The sequence below is a fragment of the Eptesicus fuscus genome, chromosome 25 (assembly GCF_027574615.1).
Source record: "Eptesicus fuscus isolate TK198812 chromosome 25, DD_ASM_mEF_20220401, whole genome shotgun sequence".
NCBI lineage: Eukaryota > Metazoa > Chordata > Mammalia > Chiroptera > Vespertilionidae > Eptesicus > Eptesicus fuscus.
This window is the reverse complement of record NC_072497.1, coordinates 11,674,453-11,690,657: the sequence shown is the minus strand read 5'-3', so window position 1 is coordinate 11,690,657 and position 16,205 is coordinate 11,674,453. Positions and strand designations below refer to the sequence as shown.

The following is a 16,205-nucleotide window of genomic DNA, read 5'->3' as shown; positions in this document are numbered from 1 at the left end:
TCCTGACACTCCTTTACAAAGGGCATCAGCCAACCAAGACTCCCCAAGGTGCTCTGGCCGGTTTGGATCCGTGGAGAGAGCGTCTTCGGCCTGTAGACTGGAGGGTCCTGGGTTGGATCCCGGTCAAGGGCATGGACCTCTGTGGCTGGATCCCCGGCCCTGGTCAGGGTGCGCGGGGGCGGCAACCGATTGATGTGTCTCTCTTCCTCTCCCTTCCACTCTGTAAAAATAAATGGAGTCCAACCAGCGTGGCTCCATGGTTGAGCATCGACCTAGGAACCAGGAGGTCACGGTTCGATTCCCGGTCAGGGCACATGCCCGGGTTGTGGGCTCGACCCCCAGTAGGGGGCGTGCAGGAGACAGTTGATCGATGATTCTCTCTCATCATGGATGTTTCTCTCTCTCTCCCTCTCCTTCCCTCTCTGAAATCAATAAAAACATATTTTAAAATAAAAACAAATGGAAAAATATCATCAGGTGTGGATTTAAAAACACACACACACAGCCCTAACCAGTTTGGCTCAGTGGATGGAGCATCAGCCTTCGGACTCAAGGGTCCCGGGTTCGATTCCGGTCAAGGGCATGAACCTTGGTTGCGGGCACATCCCCAGTGGGGAGTGTGCAGGAGGCAGCTGATCAATGTTTCTCTCTCATCGATGTTTCTGACTCTCTATTCCTCTCCCTCTCCCTTCCTCTGTAAAAAATCAATAAAATATATTTTAAAAAAATTAAAACACACACACACACAAACTTCAAACAAACAAGTTAGAGATCTGAGGACACCCCCCCCCCCCCGAGTTCTCAGGAAAAACCCCCAGAGAAGAGCAGGCCTGCCCGTCTGTATGAGGAACATTCCCCAGAAGCCGGGCTCCGTGGTATATTCATTCGACTTTGTTATCTCCTCCTGGGATCTCCCTTCCTCCCCGTCCGCTCTGGCTGAGTTCTGAGGCTCCGAAGTTTCAGGGAAACCGACGTTGGATAATGAGACCATGAAGTAACCTTCCTTTCATGTCTGTTTACGGCCGGGCTGCACGTAGCAACGTCTGCTCGCCCTACACACCCCGGGGCGCGGACCGAGACTCATGGCGTGGCATCATGTTCCCGGGGGATGATTCATGAAAACTCTGCTCGTGGCGTCTGTATGTGTGGGAAAGAGGCCCCGTGAATGCGTTTTTAAATATATATATATATATATATATATATTATTGATTTTTTACAGAGAGGAAGGGAGAGGGAGAGAGAGTTAGAAACATCGATGAGAGAGAAACACCGATCAGCTTCCTCCTGCACACCCCCTACTGGGGATGTGCCCGCAACCAAGGTACATGCCCTTGACCGGAATCGAACCTGGGACCCTTCAGTCCAAAGGCCGACGCTCTATCCACTGAGCCAAACCGGTCAGGGCAGCATTTTTTAAAAAGTACACTCGAGGCCCGATGCACGAAATTCGTGCAGGGGGCTCGGCTCTCGCAGCCCCGGCTTCATCCGGAAGGTCGTCTAGCTGTCCCCTCTAATTAGCATATTATGCTTTTATTATTATAGATATTGTACTTGTTGATTTCAGACAGGAAGGGAGAGGGAGAGACAGATAGAAACATCAATGATGAAAGAGAATCATGGATCGGCTGCCTCCTGCACGCCCCCTCCTGGGTATCCAGCCCGAAACCTGGGCACGTGCCCTGACGGGGAGTCGAACCTGAAACCTCCTGGTTCACAGGTCGACGCCTCAACCACTGAGCCTCGCCAGCCGGGCCCCACTGGCTTCTTTTGAAGCGAGTCCCTAAACATCAGGACGTTCATCTGTAAATAGTTCCCGGTCCTCGTCCTTATCCATTGTTGTTGTCTGCTTGCTGGACACAGCAGTGGGCTCTGAGGTCCTGATTTGGGCTGGGGCAGGCCGAACGCTTCTCCCACAGGTTCTCTCTCTCTCTGTCTCTCTCGGACGGCCTCGCTCACGGTCTGACCGTTGGCCGGGAAACCTCGGTACCCCCGCCCGGCCTCTGCCGTGGGCTAGCTGGGGCTTGCTTCCCGCTGTCAAGAGAGGGCAGGCCCTGAGGGGCAAGGGCCTTGCAAGCCTCCGCTCGTGTCTTGTTTGCTGACGTCCCGTTTGCCAAAACAAGTCGTGTACAGCCACGCCCAGGACCCACGTGGGAGGATGAGAGAGACGGATGAGGACTTCAAAACAGGGGGGATTCGCCCAGCCCGGCCCGCGTGGCTCCGTGGTTGAGCGTCGACCTAGGAACCAGGAGGTCAGGGTTGGATTCCCGGTCAGGGGCACACGCCCGGGATGTGGGCTCCATCCCCAGTGTGGGGCGTGCAGGAGGCAGCCGATCTATGATTCTCTCTCATCATGGATGTTTCTCTCTCTCTCCCTTCCTCTCTGAAATCAATAAAAATATATTTTTTAAAATAACCGAGCACTGATGGAACCAGCACCCCTTAGATGCTGGGGTGTGGGGGTGGGGGGAGTGGGGGAGGGAGGAGAGGGAGTGGGGAGCCACACAGGCCAAAAGCAAGCTCCCCTGTGCAAGGCAGCTCCGGAGAACACGCAGTACCACTTCCAGACACCGGAGGGAGCCAGACTGCAGGTTCCGGGAAAAAGGAACACCCAGCCAATCACACCCACACCCAGAGAGGATGCATCCTTACAGAAGATATTTTTTATTTGTTTTTTTAAAAATACATTTTTATTGATTTCATAGAGGAAAGAAGAGGGAGAGAGAGAGAGGAACATCCATGACGAGAGAGAATCATGGATGGGCTGCCTCCTGCCGGAGATCGAGCCGGCAACCGGGGCATGTGCCCTGACGGGGAATCGAACCCTGACCTCCTGGTTCACAGGCTGACGCTCGAGCCGGAGCCACGTCGGCAGGGCCTGGCAGCAGATTGGAGGTGCCCTCCGGATCTTTAGACACAGCCTGGCGGGTGAAGAGGTTCCCTTGTATGAAGCCGGCCCGTGGAGACTGGGAGAGGTGACTTTTCTCACATGCACAAAACACGATAGGAAATAACGAGTCACGTGAAGGGACCGGGAAAGAGGACTCAGCCAAATCGACAAAATAAATCCCCAGAAACCGATCATAAAAACAAACAAACAACAACAAAAAACAGAGACCTATGAATGACCTGACAAAAATTCAAAATAATTGTCTTCCACTCCACGCAGAACTCGGGTAGACAACGGAACGAAACCAGGAAAGTGAGGCATGAACGCAGTGAGGACATGGATAAGGAGCAGGGCCACCTATCTGCCGCCTGTGACACGGGGCGAGCTGGGCCCTGCCCCCTCGGCTCACTCTCCCGGTACAGGTGACGATCCGCCACTTCCATTTAGGGGCTCAGCTCTGAGCCGGCCCCACTGTCTGTCTGTCTTTCTGGCCGGCCTTTAATCCTGTGTGAGGAGGCTCCAAAATGCAGGACGCTTCAGCCTGGGGATGGGCAAGAGTCATACCACTGCGGCCTGGGGGACAGAAGGGTCCCAGGTGCGATTCCGGTCAAGGGCACGTATCTCGGTGGCAGGCTCCATCCCCGGCCCGGGGCCCTGGTCAGGGGCTTGTACAAGAGACAACCCATAGATGTGTTTCTCTCACATCGATGTTTCTCTCTCTGTGTCTCTCCTCTCTCTAAAAATCAGTGGCATCCTAGGTGGTTTGGCTCAGTGGCTAGAGCGTCGGCCTGCGGACTGAAGGGTCCCAGGTTCGATTCCGGTCAAGGGCATGTACCTTGGTTGCGGGCACATCCCCAGTGGGGGGTGTGCAGGAGGCAGCTGATCGATGTTTCTCTCTCATCGATGTTTCTGGCTCTCTATCCCTCTCCCTTCGTCTCTGTAAAAAAAATGAATAAAATATATGTTTTTAAAAAATAAATAAAAATAAAAATCAACGGAAAAAAAATATCCTCGGGTGAGGATGAGCAACAACAAAACACGAGAAAACAATGACAACGGTGTTACAAAAGCTAAGTGCGCACACCAAGGAAATGTGAGGGGCAGATGTGCATAAAACATAGTTTTTAAAAAGCAAATATGCATGTATTCCAGAGCATGGCCAGGTCATTAAAAATGGGTTAAGCCAGGCCAGCCTGGCTCAGTGGTTCAGCGTGGGCCTAGGAACCAGGAGGTCACGGTTCGATTCCCCGGGCTCCATCCCCAGTCGAAGGCGTTCCATGATTCTCTCTCATCATGGATGTTTCTCTCTCTCTCTCTCTCTCTCTCTCTCTCTCCCTTCCTCTCTGAAATCAATAAAAATATATTTCATCTCCTCGCCGCCAAATCAACAGGGGGACGTGTACCCTTGCTGGCCGGAAGGAGGGAGCCGAGCCCGGGCCTCGGTGCTGATTTGGGCCGGTGCTCACGTGGGCGAGGCGGGGGCTCAGACGCCAGCTGTCGGGGCTGCCTCTCTGGGTTCCCAAGCCGCCCCCATTGGACCCCCCTCTCTGCAGCCCCCGCTCGGCCAGGGGAGATTTGCTTTCCATTTGCTCCATCGGCGCCCCCTGCACGCGTCCCAACCCGGCTGTGCCCGCCGCTCCCTGGCTGTGCTGCGGCGCCATTGGCCGGGGAGGCCGAGGCCACGCCCCCGAGCGCACGTCGTAAACGTAGGGGCGGGCCGGAAGCCGGAGGCCGGAAGCCGGAAGTCAACAGCAGGAGCTGAGGCGGCGCGGCGGCCGCCACGGAGCAGGACGGGAGCCGCTGTCTGCGCGTCTGGCTCTGGAGTCGGAGGGGCTGCGCTTCCTGCACGTCACCGGTGAGTCGCCGCGAACCCCGGGACCCAGGGGAGCCGGGGGGCGCCCCCGTGGGCGGGGCCGGGCCTGGGAGGCCTTTCCCTCCCGGAGCCGCTCTTCCCCGGGCGACGGCGGCGGCGTCCGGCCGCTTCATTTTCAATTTATTTATTTTCCTATTGGAAAGCAAGCCCTGTCCTTGCGGCCCTGGGACCCCTGGGCCCTAGCGTGCGCCTCCAGGCCTCGCTGCGCCCCCTCCCCGCCCGCCCTCGCTCCCAGCTCCCGGGTCCCCCTCGGTCCCCCTCTCCCCGAGCTCCGGGGCGTGGGAGGCCTCTGTCCGCCCGAGGTGACTCGGCTCCTCTCCATCCCCCTGTCAGCAGTGCTTGTCTTTTCTGTTTCTCACAAACTCTTTTTTTGGTGTTTTTTGCTCGCAGTGGGCTCCCTGCTGGCCGCCGACGGCTGGCGCCTGGTCTTGGGCTGCACCCTCCTGGTGGCCGCCTTTCAGAAGTTCTCCGCCCGCCTGAGGGCCTCCGGGCAGAGGCAGCCGGCCCGGCGGCAGCTGCTGTGGGTTCGTACCTGGTCCCGATAGATAGCGAGTGGAGGCTGTGGGTGAGAGGAAGGAGCACCGGCTGGCAATCGGGGTGTGTGTGGGGGGGGACTGGGGGGGACCGCGATCCACTTTATGCTTCCGGAACTGAACGGGGCGAACGAAGGTGCGATGGGTTGTCCCAGGGCGGAGCTGTTTGCTGGAGGTGGATTCGGTTGGAAAGGTCACTCACGGGTCTGCCTGTTAACCCCGAGTGACCTGAGGCCTGGAGTGAGTGCGGAGAAACGGGTGTGGGTTGGTTGGGGCTTCCCAGTCGCTCTATTCTCATTGGTCCCCAGGCGCTCGTTTGATCTGGCAATCCTTGCCTCTGAAAGGGTGGCCTTTTCACCTGTCAGACTGGAGGCTACCGTTTCCATAGCAGCAGCATCAGACACACGCGGTCATGCATCGGAGTCACCATGGTTACCGAGGTTGGCGGGGAGAGCAGATGTCCCAAAACCCCACAAGCCTGCCTCTCCTTCCCCGTGGGCCGTGGGCCTGCACGGCCAGCCAGTCTGTTGGCTTGTTGGCTCTCTGGGCAACAAGAAACGACCAAGTCCAAGTGTAAATCTTTCAGGTGGGTTGAGAGTGGAGTCGGCAACAGCCCCAGGCACCCGCCACAGCCACCTCCTGCACGCCCCCCACTGGGGATGGAGCCCGCAACCCAGGTAAGTGCCCTTGACTGGAATCGAACCCAGGACCCTTCAGTCCACAGGCCGATGCTCTATCCCCTGAGCCAAACCGGCTAGGGCTTGATTCCTTTTTAAAGTTTCACTCATCCCTGCCACCACCACCACCCCCCACACACACCCCTACACCCCACTTGATGATGACACTTGACCCTCGTTTTATGTGGATTCCTTCAGCTAAGGGGCCTTGTTCCTGTGCTGTCTGCAGGTAATGGTGATCACTTCCTGTCCTCTGAGTGGTCATGGTGGGAATAGAGACCTTCTCATGCTGGTGGGAGGAATTTTTCTTTTCTGTAGAAACCATGATAAAAATACCTGAGGATTGCCCTGATTTGGCTCAATGGATAGAGCTTCGGCCTGCAGATGGAAGGGTCCCAGGTTCGAATCCGGCCAAGGGCACATGCCTGGGTTGCGGGCTCGATCCCCCAGTGGGGGCATACAGGAGGCAGCTGATCAGTGATTCTCTCTCATCATTGATGTTATTTCTCTCCCTCTCCTTTCCTCTCTAAATTCAATAAAACATGTATATTTTTAAAAATACCCGAGGCCCTAACCCAGTGGTCGGCAAACTCATTAGTCAACAGAGCGAAATATCAACGGTACAACGATTGAAATTTCTTTTGAGAGCCACATTTTTTAAACTTCAACTCTATAGGTAGGTACATTGTTATTAACTTAATTAGGGTCCTCCTAAGCTGGCCTTTGCAAAAAACTCAAGGGGCCAATGAGCCGCATGTGGCTCCCAAGCTGCAGTTTGCCGACCACCGCCCTAACCGGTTTGGCTCAGTGGCTAGAGCGTCGGCCTGCGGACTCAAGGGTCCCAGGTGCGATTCCGGTCAAGGGCATGTACCTTGGTTGCGGGCACATCCCCAGTAGGAGGTGTGCAGGAGGCAGCTGATCGATGTTTCTCTCTCATTGATGTTTCTAACTCTCTCTCCTTCCTTCCTCTCTGTAAAGAAATCAGTAAGATATATTAAAAAAATATATAGCCCCCGCTGAAATAATTTTTAAAAATAAATAAAAATACCTGAGGATCTCGATCGGGCGTGGACTCATTTCAGTGACGGCCAGTGGTCAGAAGGCGTGATCTATCCCGGCTGTCTTCTGGAATTCCGGTCAACCTGGGCACTGGGTGCCGGGCGGTGTCCCGGCTGTGGACTGACAGCCGAGTGTGCCCGTCAGAGCACTTGCGTTTCAGGGCTGCGCCTCTCCAGGTCTCTCTGAATTTGGAGTTGGGGGGGGCGTGGCAGAAGTCTGCATCTCTGGGAGGTTTCCGGTGCCCTGGGGCAGCCTCCTCCCCCGGAATCAGCCAAAACAGAGGCAGAGGGGTCCCACGTCTTTGTAACCGTGTGGACTCTGGAGTTTCCGTGGCACACGGGGTGCTTTACCTCCCCCCATTCTTCTCTCCTCGCAGCCCCCGAGGATGTTGTGAGACTGCAAGAGGCACTCGCGGCCGCGCCCTGAAGATGCAGGAAGAATTCAATGCCCAGGCAGAAAGGCACAAGGAGAAGCTACGACAGGTAGGGTTGCTCCACCCTCAGCCACGGGGTCCGAGGCTTAGCGGGTAAACACTGTGTGCACGGGCGCGAGGGCAGTGTCTTTTCAGCTGCGGGCAACGCTCTCCTTGTGCGATTTGTTCGGAGGAGGGGGGCATGGGAGAGGGGCTTCAAGAAATGCCTTGGACTTAGGTTTTTGCTGCTTAGTGGCTCTCCCAGCAGCATTTCAGCCACCGTGTGCGTGTGGCGGGTGTCATGGGTCAGTGCAGAGCACACGTTCTGTGTCAAGCTGTGGGTCTCACACGCCCCGGCCTGCTGGGACGTCTCCTGAGGGGACGGCAGGAGAGCAGGGACGGTCGGATGGGTTCCGCCCAGGGCTGAGATGGCTTTGGAAAGATTGGTCGGGGGCCCTAGGGCAGGGGAAAGGAAGCACCAAGGATGGAGGACCAGCTCTGACCCGGTCTGTCCCGACGAAAGGAAGTGCAGACCGGCCCGCTTCTTCGTTCCAGCGCAGAGGCCCCGGGCCCCCTCTTCCCTCCGAGGAAGCCTGGAGGGTCAGTCCTCCAGAGGGTGGCTTTTGTTTGTGCGCCTCATCCAGCTCGGCTGGAACCCGGGACGAGACTGCCCAGGTTCCGGTGACCCAAAAGTTAGCACTAGCCCCTTTCTGGGACTAATTGAAGCATATAGGTTCACAAAAAAATCATGGTGGGTGAAGGGGGGGTGGTCCCCAAGAGTTACTGTGGGATCCCAGGCAGGCATTAGGGAAGTAGGGAAAAGCAAAAGGAGAACCAAAAGACATTCCTCGAAGAGGATCCTCCCCCCCCCAATAGGAAATCGCACAAGGAGAGCATGAGAGGGTCTCATTCGCCCAGGGCCCCCCTCCCCTGGGGGAGAGGGCTTGCGGCCCCTTGGCTGAGAACTTGATAAGCCCAGTACACGCAACACACACACACACTCAAAAACATACACACCGCTGTAGTCAAAGGCTAGGAACAGGGCGGGCGTTGCCTGCACTGGGGTGGTGGAGCAGGGGGTGCTCAGGTAGGGGTGCTGGTCGCTGTCATGCGGTCCCGCGCACCGTGGGTTCCACCTGCCGCTCGCACCCGCTGCCAGTGCCGGCCGCTGGCCCCGATGCTCCTGAGGGTTTCTCCACCTCCTCCTGCCCCTGAGGGGCAATTGGGGCAGCTGCTGCCACTCGCTCCGGTGATGGTGGCCCCGGTCGCTCCTTGCCGTGCCGGTGGGAGTGGGGCTGCCAGCAGACGGGACTGGGGGCCGCAGAGGATGGGCTGCGACCCGCCCCTGTGGTGACCTTGCAGCCCACAGTTCCTTTCAAGGTGCATGAGGTCGTGCACTGCGCCCCTAGTAAAGAAATAAAAAATGCAGTGCAAACCCAGCAGAAGCGGCTCGTCTGGACTTTTGCTGTTCTTTTGCCTAATGCTAGTCCTTTTTAGTCCCGAGTGCTGCGGGCTTCCTGGGGACCACTGTCCCCGCTCGGGGAAGGTTGGGGTCTGTCACAAATGGCATTTCTGACCTTGATGCACATTTCTGCTCTTCCCTCCCACGGGGCCTGCATTCGGTGGGATGCGTTGGCGTGGACTGACTGGCATCCCTGTAAACCCCCCACAACTCGCTGTCACTTGGGAGCAGGGTGTTGGCCGCATTGGGGACTGCTGGTCGACCTCTTGGCGGGCGGTGTAAACCCGGGGCCTTTTATCCCAAAACAGGACGGGAGGGAGAGGGGTCCCTTGGGAGCCTCCCACCACCCCTGCCTGGACGCTTGACCCGTTCTGGCTGGCAATTTGGCTGGGCCATCTGGTCGACTCCCACAGGGTGACCTGGACCCGCTGGCGTCGCTCAAGTCGCTGACCTACCTGAGGTAGGAGGAGATGACCCGGTGACAGTGAGTCCCTTACAACAACTCCCTGCCCGGCCTCGACCTTACCAGCCAGTGAGGACAAAGGAATGCTGAATGCAAACTGGAATTGAAAATAGTTTAAAGTTTTAAAAATATTTTCATTGAGTTTAAAACTCATAAATCTTCTAATTTTGTTTTACCCTCCATAAAAAAGGAAGAAAAGAGCACCCTTTAAAAACAGTACGCAGCCCTGGCTGGTGTCGGGCAGTGGTTAGCGCCAAAAGGTCAAGGTTCGATTCCCGGTCAGGGCACAGGCGCCAGCTGCGGGCTCGATCCCTAGTGTGGGCTTGCAGGAGGCAGCCGATCGATGTTTCAAAATCTATACGAACCCCACAAACAAAATATTGCAAATATCCCCTTCGGGCCCAGTGCCCTGTTCTCCTTTCCCTGATGCCCCCTGAGTTGCTGTGACCTTGCATGTGAAGCGCAGCGGCCTGTCCCCTGATCTGTGCGCTCGGGGGGTTGTGGGAACGCCCTGGAAGGCCCCGCGTGGACGGGCCTGCGTGACGCCGCCCCTCCTTGCAGTATTCTCAGGAACCCCGTGACCCACAAGAAGCACTACCGCCTGTGCGTCCTTTACAAGGTCCCCCAAGTGCGCGTGCTGGACTTCCAGAAGGTGAAGCTCGGAGTAAGTGTGACTGTGATCGTGCGTCAGCATCCCCTTGTGGGTTTCATATTTGACATTGTTACCGGGTTTTTTAAGTGTCTAATGGGTTTTGCTGTTGGTTTGTAATGCTAACGTGGGAAAGAAATCGTTAAATCGGATTTTTCCCGCGGCCCGGTCCTGGCGGGCCTTTGGTGAAGCGGGTCGCACGGCCCCAGGAGACGGCCCTCCGCGGGGAGCTGGCCGTGTCCAGTGCGGCAGCCTTGTTACGGAGGTGGGCTCCCTTTACCCGGGGAGGTTTGGTTCTTGCCTTAAACCAGGGCTGGGAACCTTTCTCTGCCAAGGGCCCTCTGGATATTGACGTCATTCACAGGCCATGCAAAGTACGGACTTGAACATCAGCCCCTCTGTGTGGCCCAACATGTAGTCACTCCCCCAATGCCTCGGCAGGGCCAGGCCAAAGGATTTCTTGGGCCGGATGTTCCCACCCCTGTTTTAAACCTTAGTTGTTGTTTTTATGGTGTGTCTTTTAATATGTTTCTATTGATTTCAGAGAGGAATGGGGAGGGGGGAGAGAGAGCGAGGGAGGGAGAGAGAGAGAGAGAGAGAAAGAGAAACATTCAGGGTCAGGGCCAGGGAGCAGCCTGCCACCAAGGCACATGCCTTTGACCGGAATCAAACCCGGGACCCTTTGCTCAACAGACTGATGCTCTATCCACTGAGCCAAACCGGCTAGGGATGGCCCTTCTTTTTAAAAGAACTTTTTAAATTGATTCCAGAGACGAATGGCAAGGGAGAGAGAGATAGAAACATTAATAATGAGAGAGAATCATGGATCGGCTGCTTCCTGCACGCCCCCCGTACGAGCCCATAACCCAGGCATGTGCCCTTGATCAGAATCAAACCTGGGACCCTTCAGTCCGAAGGCCGACGCTATATCCACTGAACCAAACCGGCTAGCGCTTTGTTTTTTTAATTGTTTGTTTGTTTTTAATTTATTCCAATGCAGTATATATGTTTCTCAATGAAAGCTGGTGATAGTGCAGTTATTCCAAATGGCCACTAGATGGCAGCAGAGGATCGTTTATGCGCAGGAGTCAGCTGACTGCAGGTGTCAGGGAGCACGGGGAAGTCTCTTGAAGGGACTTGTCTACCTGTCGCACGTGTTTGGGTGACATTTGAAGAGAGTTATCCACACGCAACTAGAAGTTTGTAACCGGGTCCTGGTATGTGTGTGGGAGTATGTACCCACATAAGCATCTAACTCTTCATCTTTGTTTGTTGGCAGACACGCACACACTAGTTACAAAGGTCCCCAACAGATGTATCAGGCAGGGTGGCCGGGTCAGCTTAGAGGGGATCTGCCCAGCGGTCCCCCGGCCTCCTTTGCAGGGCTGGGGGGGTGGGGGGGGAGGTGCAGACCCCCGCCTTGCTGATTTTGTGCCTTTGTGTTTTTTTTTTTTTTCTGGGTAGAATTGGTGAGGATCGCATGGCAGACAGTTTCACTTCCAGGGCCCTGAAAAGCCAGGGCAGTAGGGGGCGAGCACGTGCCTCGGGGGACATGCCAAGTAGGGGGAGACCTTTTCCCAGAGGAGCAGGTGAGCTGGGAGGCGGTGACAGGACCCCCCCTTTCCTCCACGCCCTCCAGAGGGGCAGCGGTGGGGTCAGTGCCCGTGACTGGCCTGAGATCCTGGGTGACAGGGAAGTCCCTCCATCAGGGACAATGAGATAGGCTAGCGTTTGTCCTCCACAGTGGGACTTGACTGAGCCAGGGTTTTCACTGCGTCCCCAGTAGGGGCGTGCAGGAGGCCGGAGACCCGTGATTCTCTCTCGTCATGGATGTTTCCATCTCTCCCTTCCTCTCTGAAATCAATAAAAACGTACTGAAAGGTAGCCATGAACGTCCCGGGTGAGACGCGTCCGAACAGCACGGTTGCGGCCGCTCACCCCACAGCCCTCGCTGCCGCGTCACGCACCGTCTCTCTCTTCTGTTCCAGCCTCACCATCTCCGCCGACTGCCCCATGAAGCTCCACAACTCCCCCATGGACGAGCACACGTGCCCCCTGAGCTTCGGCAGCTGTGAGTTTGTTTGTTTGTTTGCTCACGGTTAGATGTGTTTTTATGGGTTCCAGGGAGGAAGGCCGAGGGGCAGAGACAGGGGTCCCGAAGGGGTGAGGGATGGGGGCGACGCGGGATGGGGGCGGACAGGACCGTGGGCCCCGGGCAGGCGGGGCTGGGACGGGCGGCGGTGAATGCCCCGGAGGTCCCTCCAGAGTGAACGCATCACGGAGCCTCCTGCCCGGCTCCTCGGATCGGTGGTCGGTGGGAGGCCAGGACTAGGGTTCCGGAGCGTTCCATCAGGATAGGGCCCAGCAGGCCACCCGATTGCCTGGCTCACTGTGGCCTCTGGCTCCAGGGTGGAAGCCTCATCGCTGACACGGAGAGGGATGGAGCGCCCGAGACAAAACCCGCAGGGCGGGCACGTCTTCCCACCTGTAACGTGATGGCAGGGCACCCGCCCTCATGGCCACGGGTGAGTCGGCCTGGGCCCCGGACCCGCTCCCGCCACCCCAGCCACAGCCATCGCGCTTCTGTCCTGTGATCTGGAGACCAGAGGCCCAGGTCGGGGAGTTGCGGGGTTAAGGATTGGAGAGCAGGGTTGAGGTGCAGGGGAGGGTATAAGGGTTTGGGTATAGGGTTGGGGTACAGGGCAGGGTATAGGGTTGGGGTGCAGGGTTGCTCTCTGAGCCAGAGTTGTTCTGAGAAGCCTGCGTTCCTTTCGCGTGGGGGGTGCCGGTGGGGGACAGTCGACAGTGAAAACGAGGAGGGGCCGGCGGTCCACGCAGAGCAGAGCCCGCGCTCTGAGGCCCGTAAAACAGAACGGCTGTGAAACCACCCCCCCCCCCCCCAATGGCAAAAGACAGCAGCCCCGGCCAGTGCGGCTCAGTGGGTAGAGCGTCGGCCTGAGGACCCAAGGGTCCCGGGTTCGATTCCGGTCAAGGGCACGTACCTCGGTGGCAGGCTCCTCCCCGGCCCGGGCAACCGATGGATGTGTTCCTGTCGCGTCCATGCTTCTCTCTGTCTCTCCCTCTCTCCTCCTCTCTCCCTAAAAATCAATGGAGAAACATCCCGGGCGAGGATTAAAGAAAAAGACAATGGACAGGCTCAGGTCAGGTCAGGACTGACCTTTGTCAGGGAAGAGGCTGGCCTAGGACATGACTACCCTCCACACACTGCTTTTAGTTAAAACACCGTTTTTGTTCTTCCAGATGTGGTTTTACTAGAGGCCGATGCACGAAATTCGTGCCAGGGGCTCGCCCTCGCAGCCCCGCCGCCTGCCTCTGCCAGGGCTCCCCCTCCCCGCAGCCCCGGCTTCGTCCGGAAGGTCCTCCGGAAGGTTGTTGTGCTGTTCGGCCTCATTGGCATATTAGCTCTTTACTATCTAGGACTGACTTCAGAGAGGAAGGGAGAGCGAGAGAAGCATCAATGAGGAGAGAGGGTCATGGATCGGCTGCCTCCTGCCCGCCCCCCAGCGGGGACCCAGCCCGCAGCCCGGCATGCGCGTGTCCGTCCTCTTCGGCTGCCACGCGGGGTCTGGGTGCCGGCCCTGATCCCCGCGCCCACTTCCCCCTCGCTGCAGGGGTGACCACGGTGCTGACCATGACCACCATGGGCATCAATGCCCGGAGCATGCTGCCCGAGGTGTCCTACGCCACCGCCTTGGACTGGTTCATGGCCGTGTCTTACCTCTTCGTGTTCGCCGCGCTCCTCGAGTTTGCCGCCGTCAACCGTTTCACCAAGAGGAGCTGGGCCTGGGATGGCAAGGGCAGCGCGGGCCGGATGAAGCACAAGGTACCGATTCGTTTCCTCCTCCCTCTCTTCTTCCCGGTTCTCCTTAAAATATATATGTTACTGATGTCAGAGAGGAAGGGAGACAGAGAGAGACATCCATGATGAGAGAGAATCATGGACTGGCTGCCTCCTGCACGCCTCCCACTGGGGATCCAGCCCGCAACCCGGGCATGTGCCCCTGACAAGGAATCGAACCGTGACCTCCTGGTTCCATCTATCATCCACCCATCCACTTTATTTTTTGATGCCTTCTGAGGTAAATCGCAGAGGACAGCGTGTTGCCCGCACGCCAATCACGCCCTGTGACGGAACACCTGCTTCCCGTGTGACCCACTCGGTGTGCGGGGCATCCAGATACGAAGGGCGTGTGTGACCCGTCCCTGTCACGACAGGGCATCACCAGCGGTTCCCTGCTCTTCCCTCCACCATCAATACCGCTGCCTGCCATCGAACCCCCCACCCCACAGCCGCGGGGTCTGCCGCCGGCCAGGGCCGAGCCCTCGGCGCTTACCCTTTCCCATGGCCAAGCTGTTGGCCGCGCGTGGGCCCTCGCCCGCCAACGGCTCGCCCTGACGTTCTCGTCTCCTTTGCAGAAGCAGCAGCGCCTCTTAGGCGGGAGAAGGCTGTGCACCACCTCGAGGAGGAGGAGCCACTCGCCCGGCACCCCAGGGGAGCACATCCCGATGGAGATGAAATTCCTGCACATTAAAAGGGGCTTAATTAGAGGAAATAACTTAATATTGCTGTTTGCCCTTTCTGTGTAGTAGAAGTGTCGGAGATGAAAGGAAATTAGTAAAATGTATATGAAAACTTCCTGCTGCCGAAACGGGTTTGGCTCAGTGGATGGAGCGTCGGCCTGCAGACCGAAGGGTCCCGGGTTCGATTCCGGTCAAGGGCATGTACCTTGGTTGTGGGCACATACCCTGTGGGGGGTGTGCAGGAGGCGGCTGATCGATGTTGCTCTCCCATCGATGTTTCTGGCTCTCTATCCGTCTCCCTTCCTCCCTGTAAAAAATCAATAAAATATATTTTTAAAAAAACACACCTTCCTGCTGTCAGAGTCTTGGGCGCGCCACGGGACCCAGAGTCAGGTCCCCACCCACCCACATGCACCTCAAAATGGCGTGAGACCCGGACCCGGGCCCGGACCCTCCGCCCGCCCCCCATTGGGCTAGATCCTGACCCGGCCAGTCCCACCCTTGTTCAAGCCCTGCCGGGCAGGGGGCGTACATAGCCCGCTATCGACAGCGAGGACCAGATCGAGCCCAAGCTGGCGAGGCGGCGTCCGGGGCGAGGGCCACTCTGCTGGGGTCTGCGGTCGCGGCTCAGTGTGGACAGTGGGCTCTGTTTTTGGTGGAACTACCAGCCACCTCGGCGTGTCCCGTGGGTCACGTGAGAGGACAGTGCTCGACCTGCCTTTGTGTTTTCCCTGGTGGGAACGAAAATACACTCCGTGGGGATTTCCAAGGAAAAAGAAAAGAACCAGGACGGGTGTGTGTGTTGGGGGGGAGGAAGGCATGTGAGATCCTGCTCCCCGTTATATGTTAGTTTGGCTCAAATAAACACATATAAAATGGGGGGGGGGGCGAATTCTTCTTAAAGAAGGGTTTTTTTTTTTTAGATGAGAGCCTCTTTGGAGGAAGGGAATGGAGAGGGTTTTATCACATTGCATCTTCTCCCTGAGCGGGGATGCCGAGGGACTGTGACCATGACCTTCCTGGCGCCCGGTCAGAACTTCCCAGCCTGGCTGGCCGTGTTTCTGGGAGAGGTTCCATGGGCAGTTTAGGTCAGGCCCTAGGACTAGGCTTGGCATCACCGGGCCTATGGGCTCTCTCTCTAAAAACCACCTTACTGGTCGTCAGCAAGCTGTTGGGACGGCTGGGTGTGTTCCCTTCCAAACCTTCTGGGAAAAACACACACACCCCAAGTCCCATGTCAAATAGGGTCAGAGAGGGGAGTCTCGGGCAGTGGGTGCAGGACACGGCGGGCAGGGGGCGGGCGGTCATGCCGGGGACCGTCTGTGACAGTGACCCCGGGCGTGTCGGGGCCATCGCTGGGATCGTCCCGCCCCCAGAGGCCTGGACGGCGGCCGGGAGGAGAGGCACGGCGATCGGCGGGCCTTTCTTAGCCCAGAAGGGGACGCGGGCGGCGGGAGCGGGCCGGGCGGCTTCCCCACCGACCTCAACACCCGGTGTGAGCGGACCGGGACGCCTGTCACGCGTCCCAACCCGGCTGTGCCCGCCGCTCCCTGGCTGTGCTGCGGCGCCATTGGCCGGGGAGGCCGAGGCCACGCCCCCGAGCGCACGTCGTATACGTAGGGGCGGGCAGGAAGCCGGAAGCCGGAAG

The 16,205-nt window shown here is 57.7% G+C and overlaps 1 protein-coding gene across 8 annotated transcripts; it reads left to right on the top strand.

Annotated features, from left to right (window-relative positions):
• The first annotated feature begins 4,648 nt into the window (after nucleotides 1–4,648).
• Nucleotides 4,649–14,903, top strand: LOC129148356 (gamma-aminobutyric acid receptor subunit alpha-5-like). 8 transcript variants are annotated; one of them, XM_054713349.1, is made up of 8 exons: nucleotides 4,649–4,742; nucleotides 5,151–5,284; nucleotides 7,406–7,511; nucleotides 9,317–9,363; nucleotides 9,928–10,030; nucleotides 12,004–12,086; nucleotides 13,648–13,859; nucleotides 14,453–14,636. In XM_054713349.1, exons 3-8 carry the CDS (start codon nucleotides 7,458–7,460, stop codon nucleotides 14,566–14,568), a joined length of 615 nt encoding a protein of 204 aa, XP_054569324.1. In that variant the 5' UTR covers nucleotides 4,649–4,742; nucleotides 5,151–5,284; nucleotides 7,406–7,457; the 3' UTR covers nucleotides 14,569–14,636. The 8 variants fall into 8 exon arrangements, with proteins under 8 accessions (XP_054569324.1, XP_054569332.1, XP_054569326.1 ...); XM_054713357.1 differs by lacking the exon at nucleotides 14,453–14,636 and adding an exon at nucleotides 12,424–12,540 and having other exon boundaries at nucleotides 13,648–13,734; XM_054713353.1 differs by lacking the exons at nucleotides 4,649–4,742; nucleotides 5,151–5,284; nucleotides 9,317–9,363 and adding exons at nucleotides 11,480–11,604; nucleotides 12,424–12,540 and having other exon boundaries at nucleotides 7,429–7,511; nucleotides 14,453–14,903.
• The last annotated feature ends 1,302 nt before the right edge of the window (nucleotides 14,904–16,205 follow it).

What these genes read in the sequence shown, in the direction of transcription:
- LOC129148356 (XM_054713349.1), top strand. Translation starts at nt 7,458, where the DNA reads ATGCAGGAAGAATTCAATGCCCAGGCAGAAAGGCACAAGGAGAAGCTA. An exon ending in AAGTCGCTGACCTACCTGAG is followed by an intron (nt 9,364 to 9,927) that starts GTAGGAGGAGAT and finishes CCCTCCTTGCAG; the next exon opens with TATTCTCAGGAACCCCGTGA. An exon ending in CCCCCTGAGCTTCGGCAGCT is followed by an intron (nt 12,087 to 13,647) that starts GTGAGTTTGTTT and finishes CCCTCGCTGCAG; the next exon opens with GGGTGACCACGGTGCTGACC.